A 19342-nucleotide genomic window follows, 5' to 3' on the forward strand; every position below is an offset into this window, starting at 1 on the left:
GACATTGCTCTCTGTTCCTCAATCCGCTCCTTCCCATGGAGAATCCCGAGCCCCGAAAACCAGGGGATTCATTGACGCTTGGTCTATGCTGAAACAGCGGAAAACAATAATGCCAACGCCAGCAAAAGTCCTGTTTCGTCAAATGCTAAATTATCCCTTTCCTCGCTCGATCTATCAATGGCAGGTGGTTTGGCTGTGGATGAAGAACTGCGTTCTATTCACATGGGTTTAGGCCTAATGGAGCCAGGTGGAAACACAGAAAATGGCAACAAACCCATCTTGCTAGTTGGCTCACTCCTGCCGCCGCACATTGGGGGGGTTCAACACCTGGTGGTCCCCTAGCTGAGGTTTCTAAGGCCAAGCGCGGGGGCTCCGGGCCAACGAGAGGCGGCCTCAATCCAGAGTCTCCGGTCATGACAAATGCCGAATCAGGCAGTCCTTTGGCAACAATGTGTCATCTCCATCTGGGGTTTTTGCAGAGAACGCTGGGATCCATATCTGATTGTAGTAGCAATAGTAGCCCCACAGTGGCATCTTCAAGGGCCAATTCTGAGTTTGCGTTGCTCTTGTTCAATAAAGCAAATTAGTATCTTTGAGTTGAGGTGCTTGATTTGGGATGTGGTATCAAGTATTATGTAATCTTGATTTGGTTGGATATTTAGGTAGCTTAAGGATTTCTCTGGGTGTTTTGTATACTCAAAAATCTGGGCGACTTGTGCTTATGTTACTGTGAAGGAAGACTGTGTTCTGTTTTTCAGGTCGGGATGATATCTGTTATGGGGACTGGTCTGCGGGAATTATTTTTTGTTCGTGGCCATGTCTGGTCCGACGGATCTGACATTGACCAGGTCAACTCCCTTTCATCCTCAAGTTTCAAGGGAAAATATCTCCGAATATTTTTCATTCCTTTTTTTTTTTTTTTGGCTTTTTGGGTTCTACTAGTACCAGTTAGTTAATCCAAGTTCCAAGCCAAGCAACTATGATTATTGCGATCTCACTTTCAATGTGGACGGGTCAATTCTTAACGCCATCCGGTAAGACGTGTCGACATTGAGAGACTTGGAAATCTGGAAGCCCAAAAATTCTGTCCGTCGCCTTTTTCCGTTATTTTATCAATAGATAAAATTGAGGGAAGCACGGATCTGGAGAGGTGGAACGCAAAGATGAGGCGTGCCAATAGTTGGTGCTTTTTGGTACTGCATGGCCACAGGAGAAAAAGTTGAACATGTTACCATTTTTTTTTTTTTACTTGGCTGTTTCATGCTGCATGTCCCCCTGAGGCATGAGCTTCCCTCGACAGCTTCAAATCGGGTGATCATGTCTGCGCCTATGAAGAAATTAGATGTCCTGTTCTCGCAGAATCAGGCGGTCCCATTCCTAAAAATTTTTGAAATTATTAATATCTTTGTTTTTTTTGTTTCCTTTTCATGTGCACCCGGTCCAACATTCTTCGGATCTAGATTAACCCAAATCAAGTCAGAACGCACTCCAAACTAGTTTTATCGTGTTATGCCGTGCATATTTGCACGCGCGCCACACTCGATTCCGAGTATGGGTAATTTTATTTGTGAGGCTGAGAACAAAACTAGTTTAAAAGAGTACTCTATAATGAGTGGGAGGAGGATGATAATTATTGGGACTTGTGATGTAATACCAGTCTAAAAGTTCGAGGAAATTGTAGTAAACCAAAGTCTTTGATTTTAATTATTTCTTGCGCGAGCAGATGATGAAATCAATAATTTTGACCTAGTCATGACTGTTATCGCTTTTTTTCCTCCCCTAGAAAACATTACTCGAAAACCGTGGACTAAAGAGCCCGTTAAAGCACGAATTTGGTAATGCAACATGCTAAAGTTGGAACGAATACCATCTTCTGCAAAAGGCTGTAAAAGAGGAATATGAATGCTAACACAAAAATACCCCACCCTCAATTAATAAGATAAGAAATTTTTTTTTAAAAAAAACCACCTCACCTAAAAAGCTTCTATTGACCATCCTCTTTTTCAGTCGCTAAATGCATCTACATGCAGAAGAACAGAGCATCCTCCTTTGTATCACCACATTAATTCATGCCACCCTTCATCCTAATTGCTTTAAGTGTTGGACGATGTGATGCCATTTCAGGCAGGCTAATGCTGGTTAATTAAGTAAGAACATTTTTCTCTCTTGTTAGATTGAGATCACTCATCTGTAGCTGTCTGCCCAAGGTTCTACAATTTGAGCTAAACAATGTTGGACACAAAATACTATCTTAATCAAATATTTGACCAAAGATGTCGAGTGTTATAGTTATGCTACTTTTGCAGGCTTGAAGTCCTCTGCCTGGGTGCACTCATTGACCGAAGCCGAGCCCGCAGATGCTGTGGCAGCCATATAGTTAGGCGCTGAAGTGGGCCCTGAAACATCATGCATTGAATATATGGATTTGGTGGCGCAACGAGGACTAGCTGAATGCACCTGAAGATGCTGCTTCATCTTTCTCTGTGATGGTGTGACTAGTTGAGACTGGAAAGAGGCATCACAGTGGGCTTTATGCAATGGTGAAGACAAAGGAAGGGTATGGGTTCTGAGCGGAGAATCGAGCTGAGGCTTACAATAACCACAAGATGATGATGATCTGCGTGGTGGTATCGGTGGGTACTGTGTGGAAGTAGGGTCTAAAGGTGTCTATTTCAACTATTTTGATAGGTCTCTTCGATCACACGAAGCTCTCCCTGTAGTCTCTCTGTTCAAGCTTCTTCTTCTTCTTCCTATCCATTGATCAGACCATCTAGAGATTTCCTCAGCCTCTCCCTCACTGGCGCTGATGGGGTCCCCGCAAGTTCTCCATATCTTGTTACATATAAAGCAAAACGTTGCTTCGTGCTGTGGCACTGACGAAAATTTTTAAAACTAGGAAATTGAAAACAAAGGTTTATGAAACTATCTAACCTGCTGAGAGAAAGCATGAGCCAGAACCTCTTCCTTTTTTTGAGGCAACTTCTGTCGTTTTCTTTAGAGCTGCTCGAATCCTGTCAACTTTTTGGGTTTCATCATCTCTAGACTGCAGAAGTCAAACAGAAAACATATCATTCATATGTAGAGGGCCAGGCATCCTTTAGAAACACAATATTGAAAGATGAAACTAACATACGGTGATATTAGAGGAATCACTTAGTCTGGAATCAGCTTCCTCCGTGATTAGAAATCCTCTTTGCTCTCTGTTCACACAGCCGTGATTGAACTCGAACAAGGGCTTGCATGCACTGAAGATTGAATTTTGCTCTTTTGCGGACATTATGACCTCTCACTAATGCCTGCAGCTTCACTAACCCCTTAAGTGCCCTTAGTGCTCTTCTCGCCTTTCATGTTCAAATTAAACCACACAACAATGAGCTTCATTCTCAAAGATACATAGCAATCAGTGAACAAATCAACTTCGCTATTTACCAGATAACCTCTGAAGGCCGCTTGAATAGTCGTGGCAGCATGATGGCGTCTGACAAAGATGGACGGCTTTGCAAGCCGAACAGCCTCCACGGCTGCCTGAGCAGATGCTACGGCTGCCTGAGCAGCTGCCGTAGTTGCCATGGCTACTGCAATGGCGTGTCTTTGCGGATCATCATCAGCTGCCTCAGAAACATTACTACTTGTTGCTGTAATATCAGCGATGGTGGTTGTAGTTCTCTCCTCAAAAACCTGAGAGACTTCTGGTTCTTGACTAAAAGGCTTCCTAAAAATCCATCGTCGCTTTCCCCCTCTTCTGCAATATTACACAGAGACGTAAACGAAATCATCCTATTTGGTTCTTAGTCAGTTATTACACTGTATGCAGGAAGTATAGAAAGGGAAGAACAGAAGGGTCTTTGAGATTGTACTTTTCCTCCTCCTCCTGCTGTTCGTGTTCTTCTCTTCTCCTGCTACTGCTCTTCTCTTATCGTTTTCTTTCGTTGGAGACCTGAAAGCCCTTTTCACTGCAGTCAGCCAAGAGCTTGCTCCTGCCTCCCCATGAAAAATAAAACAGCTTCTGCACCAAAATCTATGTCTGCATATAAATAAGGCAGATCCAATTCTTTTCTTTGTAGCTCCTCTGGGTCTGAGTGGTTGGTATGTTTAAATGCAACATGCATGGAAAGATCAGAATGATGAGGTAAAAACAAAATCATATTAGTCATTGCTTTTGATAACTGAAATCATGTCAGTCTGCCGCATGTGGGTTATAGGCCAGTCCTTGCATTTGGGAACAGCGGCGCCATGCATTATTATGTATGCACATAAACTATGATTTATTACTTTGCAGTAAATAATGCTCAGGACTTTGGTGTTTTCTGTGGCGTGTTTGATGCTGCTTACTGCCAGTGTTTCGAGACAAGCTTCAAAGAGAAAGCACTCTCGATAATGCAAAAAGCTGAAATGCTCACAGAAGGAAAGAGAGGGAGGTGTTTATTCTATTCTGCTTCCAGGCATCTTTGGTTTGTCATTATTTAAGTATAGTCATCTCATTAGAGATCCAAGTAACCTGAAATGCTCTCTTTCTCTGTGAGCCACTCATAAAATCATTCTAGAGTATTCAAGACATATGCATATAAAACGTTTACGTTCATTACGCATAATATGTAAAAATATATTTATAAATAAATGAAAGTGCGTAAGTTTTCGAAAATATAATACCGAAGATCGCCGACGGCGAACGAAGAACTTAATGTTGTGGAAGTGATCCAAGTGGAAGAGTTTGAGGTTACATGATAATTGCATGAGATCCCCACAAGCTTTTCAATTACAACAAAGAAACTGACAGTCAATGTGTCCTCTTCCAAATAGGAAACTTCATTTTTGATTCGTAATAATTGGAAGATACGGCAAAGTTGTGGACCAGTCAAACTTCATTGGATTCTAATCTCAGGTCAGGTGTTCTGCAGTTTATTTTTTTTTTCCCCCTTTCTCTGCTTGTCTCACTTGCTCGGATCCGAATCTGAGTCGTGCTCAGCTGATCACTCTGCATTTATATGAGCTTTGCACTCATATGTGGCCGCCAAGTAGCAGTAGGCAAGCTTTTACACTTATTTGCTATTACTAGCGAATTCATGAAAAGTGATAGAGCTCCGAGTGAAATATCAACGTACGTACAAACGAAACACAAAAGCCAATGCGTTGTACAAGAAAAACTACAGCAATGATTGAACACAGAGCCATATGTGTTTTAATTTTTAACTTTTACATGTGTTTGTAAAATTCATATAGCCAGCAGAGTCTGCCTGATTCCTTGTAATTGTTTTGAGGCCTGTCTCATGGTCAAGCGATTTGTGGCCACTTCAGCTGCACAAGACAAGCCAGTTCTAATCACTGCAGCTGCACACTCCTCTGATTTGCTCTGGCGCAACGTGAGACCACTATTAAAGTTGTCACTAGTGCCTTCACTAGGATAGCCAGTGCTTGAGCTTTGTGTTGGCCATTCAAAATCGTTAAAAGGCTTTGGATCAACTGCATTCACTAATTGATTCTCATCCATTGCCGATGCAAATTTTTCAAGGCTTAATCCTTCCTTGAACATCTCATCAGTTGGCTTTTTTGCTATGAACATCTCGAGAAGTAAAATCCCAAAGCTGTACACATCTCCCAAGGTTGAAGCTTTGCCACCTAGGCCATATTCTGAAACAAAATTACAAGGACGTTAGAAAATTTGTACGGGTATTAGGTTATTGTTTTTCGACAAATAATAAGGATGGTAGTTTCCTCTACGTGCCTGGGGGAATGTAGCCGATGGTACCCTTCAGTCCTAGGGTGACGGACTCTAATAAATCCTGGGAAAGAAGCCTTGCCAGGCCAAAATCTCCTACATGGCCCACCATATTTTCATCTAACAAGACATTACCAGGTTTTAGATCGCAATGGACTACTGGTGGGTTACAGTCATGGTGTAAGTAGTCCATTGCGTTAGCAATGTCTATAGCAATATTCAATCTCTGCAAGAAGCTCAAGGAGGACCCTGATTCTTCGTCCACTGGATACAGCCATGTGTCCAAATTACCGTTGGTCATGAATTGCATAACCAAGGCTTTGAAGTCATCACCTTTATAATCAATACTAGAGCAAGAAGTGACGAGCTTCACGAGGTTCCTGTGCCTAACGTTCTTCAAGGCTTCACACTCTGCACTGAAACTTTGAGAAGCCTTGCTTTGTTTCAAGTCGAGCACTTTCACGGCGAGAGTAGTTTCACATTGGTCGATGCTGAACACACCCTTGTAGACAAAGCCAAATCCACCACATTTCCTATCAAGTTTTCGGATGCGAAATTTTTTGTGGCAGCTCGAATATCAGAGAACGATATATTTTGAGGAGCTCCCTTGAGAGGAGAAATCGACAAACTTGTTTTATCATTCTTCTTTTCCTTCTTTCGGAACCATTTCACCCACACTAAGCAGATGGAAATGCAAAAATAGAAGCAACTGTTACTGCAAGTATGAGAGGGAGTAAGAATCTGTGCCTTTTACCTTTGACACATGCAATGATTCTTAATCTTTCCGCAACTTCTTTGTTAGGACTGCAAAGGTTGCTGTTTTCTAGGAGAGTAACCTGGGTAAGGTTGGTAAAAACACCTTCCACGGGAACTTCCCCTTCCAAATGGTTGAAAGACAAATTCAACTTCACCATATACCGAAGCTTTTCCAAAGTTGAAGGGATGGGACCTGAGAGGTTGTTTGAAGATAAATCCAACATTTCCAATGACGTTAGATTCCCCAAAGTACTTGGTACTGGACCACTAAATTTGTTTCTTGCCATTGAAGCATCCGCAAGCTTGTGCAGCCATCTATTTCTTCGGGAATATATCCGGTCATTAGATTATTAGACATGTCCAAGAACTGAAGTTGCTCCATGGAGCTCACTTTAGAAGGGAGGAACCCATGCAGGGTATTCCCAGCTAAGGACAATGTGGTTAAACTAGAAAGCCTAAAAATACCCTCTGGTATGGTCCCATGAAGGTTATTCATTTGAAGGTTCAAATAGTTCAACCTTTCGCATTGTCCAATGCTGGAGGGAATTCTGCCAAACAACTTGTTATTATGCAATGCAAGCATTGATAGTTGAGTGAAATTCCCAACATGTCTGGGATTTCTCCTGAAAACTTGTTTTTGTATGCAAGAAGTTGCACCAGTTTATTCAATGCTCCTATGTCTCTTGGTATCTCCCCAGTGAAATGATTATTTTCAAAAGATAGGGACACGAGGTTTTGAAATTTTCCTATACCTTGAGGGATACTTCCACTGAAAAAGTTATTAGATACACAAAATTGTTCTAGAGTGGTTGAAAGATTTGCTATAGATCTTGGAAGCTCCCCTGCTAACTGATTAGAGTCGATCATCAGAATTTTCAACTTTGGGCTATGTATAAGGAATCAAAGAAATCAGAATTATTTGATGTTCTGGAAGAGAGATGGTTGTTGCTGAAATTAGCCAGGTGAGATTTCTCATGTTGCTGAACAGGGGAAGGTATCCATGGAATTGATTGTGAGAAAGATCGAGGTCTTGGATATGTGAAGCATTGGATATGGAATCAGGAATCACACCACCAAACATATTGTCAGCCAAATAGAGACTTCGGAGATTAGGGAGAGAATCGCCAATATCTTGTGGTAATTTTCCTGAAAAGTGATTTTGTGTTACAGATAAAAAGGTTAACGAAGAGATGTTGAAGATAGTAATGGGAAAGTCCCCAGAGAAATAGTTCTGAGAGAGTTGAAGATGAGAAAGATTACGAAGATTTCCTAAATCACTGGGAATCTCCCCAGAAAGATGGTTTCTTGCCAAGGAAAGGTTTTTGAGAGAAGAAAGTTTCCAAATTCAGGAGGGATTTGACCAGTGAAATTATTCGAAGAGAAGTCCAGAACTTGAAGCTGGTTTAGAAGGGATAATTGCCAAGGAAGGGTACCAATGAGATTGTTGGCAGCTAAATTGATGGTATTAAGAAAGAGATTCGAGAGCTCCAAAGGAAGACGGCCCTGGAATGCATTACTGGAAAGATCAAGTGATTGTAAATGAGTAAGATTGGAGAGGGAAGAGGGTAGATTACCAGAAAGGCCTAATCCTGGTAGACTGAGAGATTGAACTCTGTTAGTGTTTCTGGTGCAGGAGAGTCCATACCAAGAGCAGATGGAGGAATTAGAATTCCAGCCAGAGAGAGAATCTCTTTGGATCAGTGACTTGGGATTTGAATGAAAGGAGGGCATCTTTGTCATCACAGAGGATGCCTTGAAAGTGAAGTTGGAGAAACAGCAGGACGAAAGCGAGAAGCCTATATAATGTCATGAGTACAACAAGAAGCTAAGTTGCAGATTCTGCATGGCCCATCAATGGCGGCGAGAATGCAGATATTTATACATGAAACAAGAATCTATTTTGTCAGGGAAATTGTACAAGTTGGGATATGTAATAATCAATGGTACAGTAAAAGTTGGAAACTTGGAATAGAAAATGCAAGTCTGCGACTTGGTGGCTGCATCAGCGACGATGCAGACTATTACGCCAGTCAAGACTCACGAGATATACGGTTAGGTCTCTACGTATATATACATTATACAGTAGTTATGCTGTGGAAAAAGCTGTATTTGTTTTCATAGCTTAGATGAGACGTTTGACCTGATACATAACACGCACAAGTGTTTGACTTTAGTATTTGTTCAATGACAATTAATAAGGGGCAGAAAGTGTACGTTTCCTGCGAAGAAAAAGCAAACAAGCGCAAGCATCTTTTTTCTGGAAAGTTCTGCCCTCTGACAAAAATTTACCCTTATCTTCAACAAGGTGATTATATATTTTTAAATTTATTTTTATTAAATACTTCTAATAAGTATAAAATCGTTATTAATGATAATATTTTTAAAAATAAAAAATAATAATTATATTTTAAAAGATTAAAAATATTTTATATTCATTAAATTTAATTCTTCAAAAAATATTTTATATTTTTTAACAGAAAAATATAATATTTATACTCTTCCATCCATTTATAAAAGAAAAAGAGTGTATTTTATTATTTTTTTAGATTAAATATTCTTTTATTTTTATTAGGTATAGACGTGAAAACTTATTAAATTTTTAATTTTAAAATAAAATTAATAAATTTAAAATTATTCTTGAAATGAAAGATACTAAAAATTATTTATAAATAGAATCAGGATCAGTTTGTAATAAATTAATAATATCAATGAAAAGTCTATGAAATCATTTTCTAAATGTAAACTGCTTGTATCTTGGCATTTTTTTTCTTACAAAACTTAATATGAAAATATTTTGAAATAGATTGAAATCAATTATGGTCCAATCAGGAATGGGTTCTAAGTAAGATACGGCCAATGTATTTTTCTTTTAAATAATAACTATGTTAAAAATATTTTTTTCATTTGTTAACTACTCAGAACCAGAGGAATTCTCAAAATTTAATATCTAATTATAATAATTATAGGTATCATGGCTTTTTGTGGTTTTGTGGTTGCCCTGTGGTTAATTAATGTATTATTGTTTAAGTGGATGTTTTGTTTTTAGTTTATCAAAAATTCATTTATTAAAAGTCAATTTAATAAAAATTAAGTATTGTAATCAGATTTATGTTTAGCTATATTTTTTTAAAAAATAATTTTTAAAAGTGAAAGTTGTTTGAAAAGTAATTAATTCAACCCAACTTTTATCATTGGAAAGCAATTATTGAAAATTTTTTTTAATTACTAAAATTTAATATATGGTCAGGTATAAATGTAAACATTTCTCTCAAATAAATTTAAAATTTAATTTGTCACATTGTGATTGAAGAATTAATATTTTTTATTAGACTCAACTCCATTAATAAGACTAAATAAAAATTGTTTAAGAGTCAAGAGCAATCAATTTTAGAAATTAACTTCTGTTAAATAGATTTTTTAAAATAAAAAAAATATCTAGACTTTTCCTAAACGCGAGTTGACGAGTAAAAAGACAGTATTCAACGGTGTCAATAACTTTCTAAGTTCATAATCAAAGGAACTTTCCGAGAGGAGGCTGTACATGGAAAGTGATCGAATTTAAAAACCCATAATCAAATTCAATATAAATACTTATAATTAGAAACAATGCAGTTTACATTTTGTTTGACATGGAAGATTCAAGTCGAGGAAGCTGAAAATGAGTGTACGTGGACTTGTAAGCAATGACAGAACGTTGTAGAAAAAAAAACATCATTAATAACGTAGAATTTGGGTTAAATACTCGGTCAAATTGGTTGCCTTTGGCAAGGGATTTCATCATAGAATTAGAATCCACGCCATAAGCTCAAAATAAAAATACTTTTCAGTTGAATCAGCACGGGGATCCCGGTGTTATGGAACTGGTCCGCCAGCGAATATAATAATAAGTATAATTCTCAAATTACTAGTAATCAAATATTAATTTAAGGTAAGATTAAGCATACCAATAAAGCTCAATAATGAATTTATAAATTTATTTTTTATGAAAATTATAAATTTTAAAAATGCTCTTATATACTTAATAATAATTTACTCCCTCCATCTTAGATATATATATATATATAAAAGATATTTTTAACTGAATTGCATAAATTAATAAAAGTTAGTTATCTATTTAAAATCACAATAATATTTTGAGTTTGCCCCTAATTATTGTAAATAAAAAATATTTTTTTCCAAGTAAATTAACGAGTACTTATATTTTTTCCTTTTCAATGTAATAAGGGTCTAATAGTTCATTTATTAAAAAATATGCTAATAACCTCTTATATTTAAAAATAAAAAAGATTTTAAAAAATTTTTATATATAAGGATAGAGGGAGTACATTACAATATCATTTTAATTTTCTCTCTACTTGAAGGGTAATATTAAAAAAATATCATTCATGAAACTTTATTTTTTTTTAAATTGTCTTATATTTTGAGACAATAGAATAATTTTAAATTATTTTTTTATAATTTGAGACGAAGGCACTAAATATTTATTGTCACTTGACTCAGCCTCTACAAGATAATTACATTAAGCTATGTTTGTATATATGTGGATTTGAATTTAGATTTGAATTTAAACTAAATTCATTATTTGAGTAATTAAAAATGTTGAATTTGGACTTGACCCAAAATCCAAATTAAAATTCTACCTCAATCTTTTTAAACTTATTTCAAATTTCAATGCAAGCTTCTCTCTTCTTTTGCATTTGTTGTATTACTTCACTACTTCTTAACTTTGACGTCGTTGTTTTTGGTCGACATCCCTTGAGATTGGGCCGTTGCTGCGACACAAGACTAGAATGCTAGTGCTAACCAGGATTGGAGGACGATCAATTTTGATCAAGATAGCATAAATGACACCAACCAAGATAGGACCTCTGGTTATGACCAGGACCAAATAGCCAACGTCGATTGGGACCAGAGGTCGAAGCCAACTACGACTAATCGATGGCTATGATCATGATCAGATGGCTGACATTGACTAAGATAAGAAGGCTGAAGCTGACTAAGACTAGAGGGCGAAAGTCAACCTAAGCTTGATCACCAATTGTGACTAGGATTGAAGGGCTATCTTTGATTGGTATTGGAAGGGGCTAGAGTTGATCGGGAATGGATTGCCTGCACGACCAGCTTTAACCAGGACCAAACTACTAATGTTAGCCAGGACTAAACCGCCGATATTGGTTAGAACCACATGTAACATCCCAATTTAAATTTTAATAGTTAATGTGGGTTAATAAAAATTTTGAAAAATATTTAGAGTTAAAAAAATTAGTAAAAAATATTATTAAATCTAGAATATAATTCTAAATTAAAATTTTAAAAAATTAAAAAAATTAAATTAATTAATTAATTAAAAAATATATTATTAAATTATTATTATTATTATAAAAAAGAAAAGGTCTGAATAAAAAAAAAAGGGAAGAAGAAGTGAACTTTCAGCGCTCTCCCGGTGCAATGATTATGTTTATATAAATAATAAAAGAAAAAAAATAAGAGAGAGGAAAGAAGAAATAATAAAAAGTATGGGACCCACATTCATTTTAAAAAACCATCGTTCTCTTCTCTTTTTCCTTCATTTCCTTCCTCTTTCGTGTGCGATCAGAGAAAGCGTCTGTGAGCGTGAGTCGTCGGTGCGGAAGATCTGAATTTTTAAGGTAAGAGTTTTTAATAGGATATTTAGGGTGTAATTTCAAGCTTTTCAAGATTAAGTATGTGTTCTAAAAAAATTTTTAGTATATCCTCCTCTTTGGTTTCTGAGTTTGTGGTAGTAGAAAATTAAGATTTGGAAGAGGGATGGATGAATTTATTAATAAATATAGTTTTTAAGGTTGTTAGTAGTATAATAAATGTTTAAAGTATAAATTTGTTGATGATCTTTAAATTTGTGACTTATAAATCAAATTCTAGACAGATTTTTATTAAATCTGAAAATATATGTTAATTTATTGAGGTTTAGATATTTATTTGGGATGAGAAATGATTATTATGGCTATAGGATTATGATTCTAAGCTTGAGAATCAATTTTCAATTTTACGTATTTTAGGTGCGAATTTATGAAATAAAAAGAAATTTTGATAATAGAAATTACTTTAGAAGTTGATTTTAGATTATTAATGTTTATTGATGAGTAAAAGAGGAGTTAAAAATTTTACTTAATAATATTAATTCTAGATTGTATTAAGATTGAGATTAGGAATTATGTTATATTTTTAATTCTATTATTAAAATTATTTTATTAGTTTTAAAAATTGAAACTAATATTTATAATAATATGTTAATTGTAGATTGTATTATTGGTGAAAATTGTGGTGGGAGAGAAATTGTAAGAAATAATTTATTGAAAAAGCCATGAGGTAACCATGCTTTTAATTTGTGATTAGTGTTATTTCATGTTAATTGGGTGATTATTGAGAAAATTATAAATTTTATAATATTGTATAATTGTGTAATATTGTTATGGCTTTTGTTGATTATTGTGAGAGGTGTTGGGAGATTTGCTTTATTGTTGTATTTATGTGCCACATGGTACGTCCCTATTGGAGCTCATAGGTGGCTTGTAAGGGCTCGGGCTAATTTACCTTTGGTCGGGTATTTAACATCGAGTGAGGGTTACAGCTCGAGGTTAATAGAGGGATATAAGATGGTTATTATGTGTATTGTAATATTTCTTATATTTGTTGAAATTATATTATTTTTTGTTCCCACTTAGTAAGCACATACTTAACTGTTTACACAACTATCATAAATTGGCTTTGGTTACTGGGACTTTTGAGTCTCATTATGTGGATAACAATTTTTAGGAGAAAAGCCACGAGTGACACGTGAAGGAGTCCCAGAGGCTTAGTGGCATAGATCTACTGTCTCTTTTGGGTATTTAATTTATGATTTATAATGTGTTATATTATCAATATTAGGGCTTTTTGTTTATTGACAATTATATGAATATATAAATGTAATCATGCCTTTCAAACATTTTTTTTTGGTACACTTTGGATGACTGTAATTTTAATATTTGGTTTACTTTGGATTGGTTAAAATGTGCATGATTATGATGCCAAATAACTGGCTTGTTTTGAAAATTGACTAAATTATTTATTTTATTTGTTGGAAGTATAAGATGGACAAATGTGATTTAATTTACTTGTTGGGAGCATAAGGATGAATAAATGTGATTTGCCTAATGGCATGTGGGAGGTAAAAATTTATCTGAAATGTTGTATTGTGCGAGTTGAAGCCAATTATAAAATATTTTATATTGAAATTATTGATATAAAAAATGTGTTGGGTAGCTGTAACCCAACTATGGTTGAGTTAAATTATTTAAAAAAAATTTGGTATATTACACCACATGGCAGGTGTTGATCAAGACTAGATGGCTGGATTTGATAAGGACTTGACCATCGTCATAGTTTGGGATTGATCTATGATCACTGTCTTTGATTCATTCGCCTTTGTCGTCCAATGCTAAACATTGTTGTTAACAAGGAATGAGCTAGTGTCATCATTGAGGTCCAATTTGCTATCCTCCAATTGCTATAATTGTCCCATGCTAATTCATAAGCAATGATTAGGATTAAGCCGTTAATGTTGACTGGGACTAAGCTGTTGATTGTCGTTCAATACTAGATCACTGATGTTGTTTAAGTCTAAATAGTTGGAGTCGACCAAGACTAGATTGCCACCCTTAATTTGGACCAGACTATCGACATCATTCAAGTTGTCTTTAAGTTTAAATATAGAATTTAAAATTTAAAATTTTATTTAAGATTCAAACAAATGATTTTAATATTATAATTTAAAATTTTTTATACCATCCAAATAGAGAATTTAGAATTTGTGAATTTTAAATTTGAGATTTCAAATCCAAACTTTCAACCCAAATTTAATCATCTAAATGCAACCTTATATTATGAATGCTTATTTAATATCTAACAACTATTAATCCTTTTAAACCTACTAAATTAATACTTATATACTTAATATCTTTTTTGATTGCACACACATGTCTTCCTATTTAAGACAATTATGTTTGAGGGGTTTGCTGTGTTATGAAGGACTAGTTATTTATGCTAGACTTGACCTCCCGTTGATAATATCTAATATCTAACTACTACTACTGTTTTTTTAATGGAGAAAGAATTCATTAATTATTAATCCTTCTAAACCTACTAAATTTAAACTTATATGCTTAATATCTTTTTTTATTTATTGCGCACAAATGTCTTTCCATTTAAGATAATCATGTTTGAGAAGTTTGTTATATTATAAGAAACTAACTCTTTTTACTAGACTTGATCTTTTATGGGTAATGATTAATATCTAATTATTGCCACTATTACTTCTTTTTTTCTTTTAGTGGAGAAAGAATTCATTAATTAAATTAATTGTACAAGGGATGAGGACACATGGTTTACAAAAAGGGAATGGATTTGGTGATGTGAAATTTATAAAGTGGCTGGGAAGTGAGGTAATATTTACATTGTGATTTATACAATGGTTAGAAAGAGAGGGGTGCATCAAAAGACTTATAATTTGCAAAGCACAGAAAATACTTTTATATACCTTTTAAAATCTTTTTTCCCCCAATTGCCTCTAGCCTTCTACAAAACACCCAATATTTTTTATAACTGGAATAATAGATGAAAATATTTTAAAAAGATTTTAAAAGGTATATAAAAATATTTTTTATAAAAAAAAATTTGGGTGCTTTACAGATTATAAGTCTAATGATGTACCTTTGTCTTTCCAACCATTAGATAGAACATAAGGTGAAGATCACCCCACTTCCCAATCACTGTACAGAATTTACTACACCAAACCCATTCTCTTAAAAAAGACCACATGATACCATGTAACATTACAATATTTTTTTTATCTTTAGACAACAATTTTGATTGCAACACTTTAAAAGTGTTGCCTAATTTGGATATAAGTAATATTTTTGTGCATTGCTATTGACCCTACTTTAAGTAATAAATATTTGGCAATGCTTAAAAATTATTTCTTGAAATAGAATAGGTAATAATTTTTAAGTGTTGTAATATCATTTTTAAAAGCATAAAAACCTATTGCCTATAGTGGAACTTTTATTGTAATATTTTGAAATTATTCTCTATTCTAATAGGCAACAAAAAAAGAAATGTTGCCTATAAATCTTCTTTTTGGTAACATTTAAAAACTATTGCCAATTATTTTTCTAGTAATAATTTATTTTCAGTTTTTGATAACTTATCTAGATCCTTTTTTTGTTTTATTTATTTTATTTTATTAGTTTCTGATTTATTAATTAGAAAAATTTAAAATTTAGTATAACAATTATCTATATATAAATAATATTTTGCATTATAATAACTAAAAGTAATTTTGTAAAAGTAGTTAAAGTTATCTCATCACTTCAAGTGGATTAGGTTTTAAATCTTAAGTGAAAAAGAAAATATTAAATTTTGACTATTTAATATTTTTGCAATAATTTTTAAATGTTGCCTATACCTTATATAGAAAGTAGGCAAAAACCATTGCTTATTTCAGCACCTCAAAACCATTGTTTAATGTCTTACTAATGGTTTTATGATTTGTGGCCTAAAATATGAAAAATCATTACTTTAGACTATTAAGTAATGGGGGCAAACTGGAAACCCAAAAACCCTTGACTATACCTAAATGCAATGGTTTTGTAGCTTATTGTAATAGTTCGTAACTGTTGCCATAGTTAAAAAATGTTGTAGTGTAACATGAGAAAATGTTGAAACTTTGCGAGATCATGATGCATGTGATGAATGTAAAGTGATGCAACTGAAAATCAATATTCAAATTCAATATACTTATAAACAAATAAAACTGAATTGTTTAGACTAAGGGAAACAAATGGTCTTTTAGAGAACGCGTTGCCAATCTAACTACTTCCAACCAAGTAGGGCCATTAAAACGAAAGTCGTAACTGGCCAGGGGTTGCTAATTATGTTGAATAACCTGTACATCTAATTTGGCCAGGGGTTCATCAAGTCAACGTATAGTTTGGTGTGGAATTGGTCTACTTTTGACAAATATTAATCAAATATACAAATTCAAAGCCCAACAAAAGGCATGGAGGAATGAGTCAGCAGGGTTATTGAAGTCGTGATCTTGATGGATCGAGATATATATGTATGTATTGGGAGTCCATAAATAGCATTCATTGTCGAAGGCCAGCAGTGTGGATATAACATCCTTCAAGTAAAAGCAATGAAGAGGAGGAACATGTCGTCCTCACTTCCTGCTATTCTGGCCATAATGTTCTTGACACTCATCGTCTTCTGCAACCACCTGGTTTCCGCAAATCTCAAACTTGGTACGTAGTCAAATATGACAAATATATGTAGTTAAATAACAGTGAAGAACTGATAGTGTGATGATTGATGAATGAATATGAATGATTATGGTGCAGGACGAAAGCTTGCACAAGTTCCAGATCCAGTAACGTACCCTGCTTACCCAGGTGGAGGAGGATACAGTACTCCAACACCGCCATAGCCATGCTTCGCTCCTTCATTAAGCCTCGCAGATTACTCTTTCATTTATCCCTAATTAAACATTATACTCTTGTATTCCAGTAATAATGGCATCCCTGTGATCCGTTTGCGCTTGTACTCATGAACGTTATATATATATATATATATATATATAATGATATATATATAATGATGCTTTTAAATGCAATACAAATTAACCTTGACCTAATGGTTTGACCATATTGACCATTAACTTTTGATTTTAACTATTAAATACTTAGTTGACATGCCACATGAAAGTCTATGTGCGGAAGTGGAGCTCATTTTTTTTTTTTTAATTCTCTTTTCACCCTCCTTCCTTCCTCCATTAAATGAAACCAATCTATGCCTGAAGCAGTTAAACATATTAATCTATTGTTTGAAACAATCAAACAAATCAACAACAATAAAATAAACCTAGAAAAAAATGAGATTTGATTTTGCTACAAACCAAGAACAATCAAATAAACCAAAAAAAAAAAAAATGAGATTTGACTTTGCCGGAAACCAAGAATCATAAAGATTTGCGGTTAGCCAGAGCCGTTGCTTCTCAGCGACAAACTCGAGGAGCCTGAAATTTCAAAGCAAAAAGTTGCTTCATGGTGAAGAACACCAATATGAAATTGAAATCGAATCTAAAATTGATTTTCACCAATAGCTTGACTAAACTTCTCGAGTTTTTCATCAAATTTTTTTGTCCATTTTATTAATCACTAAAAAATTAAAATACACACAGTAATAACTGAACAAATAAAAAAAACAGTTAAAAACCTACAAATACAACTTAACACACAAAAACTCACCAAGAAAAAAAAAACAAACAATAACCAGTTCAAACACAAAAACCAAAAAAAAAAAACCAAAATCAAGTGTTCAAGGGCTCGATCCTATTTTCCTGCTTCTTTTTCTTTTCTGAAATGTTTTTTAAAAAAAGCACAGGTTCAAAAATTTTCCCAAAAAAAAAAAACTAGATCGAGCGGGAAAATCATCTAGAAAAAGCCCATCCATATTATACGAAAAATCATGCCAAAAACAAAAAAACCCAGATCGAATGGAAAATCATCTAGAAAAACCCATATTCAATGGGAAAGAACAAGAACCTGGAGCACGAACTTGGAGCTCGTAAAGACAAGCTCGAACCCGGAAGCGAGAATCACACGTGAGGATGATTTCCCAAGATCATCTTTCGTGCAATCCAGAAGCTTCTTGCAATCTTCATAACCTCGATGGCAAGCTTGGTTTTATATCTTTTGGCCTTTTACTTTGTCATCATTCCACTTATGAACACCATCGAGAACTGAGTCAAATCTGATCCCTCTCCTTGTTCGTCGAAACCTATCCCAAGATAGCAATCTGATCCCTCTCCTTGTTCGTCGAAACCTATCCCAAGATAGCAATCTGATTCTTCTCCCTCTCCATCAAAACCGATACTAAGAAATCCAAATCAAACCATCAAAACCCTTCCCCTTCCTCTGTCCCTCTCCCACCCTCTCTGAAACCCTCGAAATCACAGGCAACCACGACCAAGCAGACGACTTTGCTTCCTAATGTTGGGCTTGTTAATCTTGAGGATGGTGATCGGACACCAAGGTTTGCTGAGAAGAAGTCGAAGAGTAGGGGTGAAAGATAAAGAATTTCCAGCTAAGAAAATGATTTAACCCAAAAAAACGAGGTGGAAGTACCACACATACATAATTAGCCTACCAAGGGAGTGTGACACTCAAGTCTTAATGGAATTATTTTATTTTAATAAATTTTTATAAATATTTTATATTTTTTAATGAGTGAAGTTTTATCTTTCTTTATTTACTGTTTTTCTAGAGATTTAGTAGCATATGTACAACGAAGTGATCACCGCTTCATAAAAATAAAATAAAATGATATAGACAGGGACTTAGGGAGTATGACACTTAAGTTTTAATGAGACTATTTTATTTAATAAAATCTCAACAAATTTCAAAGTATAAAGGAAATCACATGAATGCGATATTTAATGATCTTTTGACAAAACTTTAAACTTATAAATTTACAATTTATTTTTTAAATTTTACAACTTCCTCTATTTTCATTCACAACTTAATTTCCTAATTTAATTTAAGAACACAAATTATTTTTATAAAAAACAGAAAGTTTTAACATTATAATATTATTTGTTCAGTCCAGGAATTTGCATATTGCTCTCTTGAATTTGCAACTTTATCTAGTGCATATAATTTGCAACTCTATATTTCAATTTTATTTATGAATATAATCTCAACGTTTATTTTTTTTCTCATGACCAAATATTCCGTCAATTCCAAAAATTTGCAATTCCATTTGCCTTATAGTTTACAACTTGAGTTCCAAATA

General features: G+C 34.4%; 1 protein-coding gene, 1 long non-coding RNA gene and 1 pseudogene across 2 annotated transcripts; 1 reads left to right on the forward strand and 2 right to left on the reverse strand.

Annotated features, from left to right (window-relative positions):
• Positions 1-3164: 3164 nt before the first annotated feature.
• Positions 3165-4981, reverse strand: LOC129302531 (protein IQ-DOMAIN 17-like). Its single transcript, XM_054941470.1, has 4 exons — positions 4936-4981; positions 3836-3977; positions 3430-3742; positions 3165-3341 (listed from the first exon to the last, which is right to left on the reverse strand). The coding sequence occupies exons 1-4, from the start codon at positions 4979-4981 to the stop codon at positions 3165-3167; spliced, it is 678 nt and encodes a 225-aa protein (XP_054797445.1).
• Positions 4578-8282, reverse strand: LOC129299425 (putative receptor-like protein kinase At3g47110; annotated as a pseudogene).
• Positions 8283-16650: 8368 nt separating this feature from the next.
• On the forward strand, positions 16651-17089 carry LOC129304228 (uncharacterized). The gene is made up of 2 exons (XR_008591630.1): positions 16651-16794; positions 16891-17089. It is a non-coding gene; the product is annotated as an uncharacterized LOC129304228 (long non-coding RNA).
• Positions 17090-19342: the final 2253 nt, after the last annotated feature.

This window comes from Prosopis cineraria, unplaced genomic scaffold (assembly GCF_029017545.1).
Source record: "Prosopis cineraria cultivar Desert tree isolate PC_DT_omini unplaced genomic scaffold, ASM2901754v1 PC2, whole genome shotgun sequence".
Lineage (NCBI taxonomy): Eukaryota > Viridiplantae > Streptophyta > Magnoliopsida > Fabales > Fabaceae > Prosopis > Prosopis cineraria.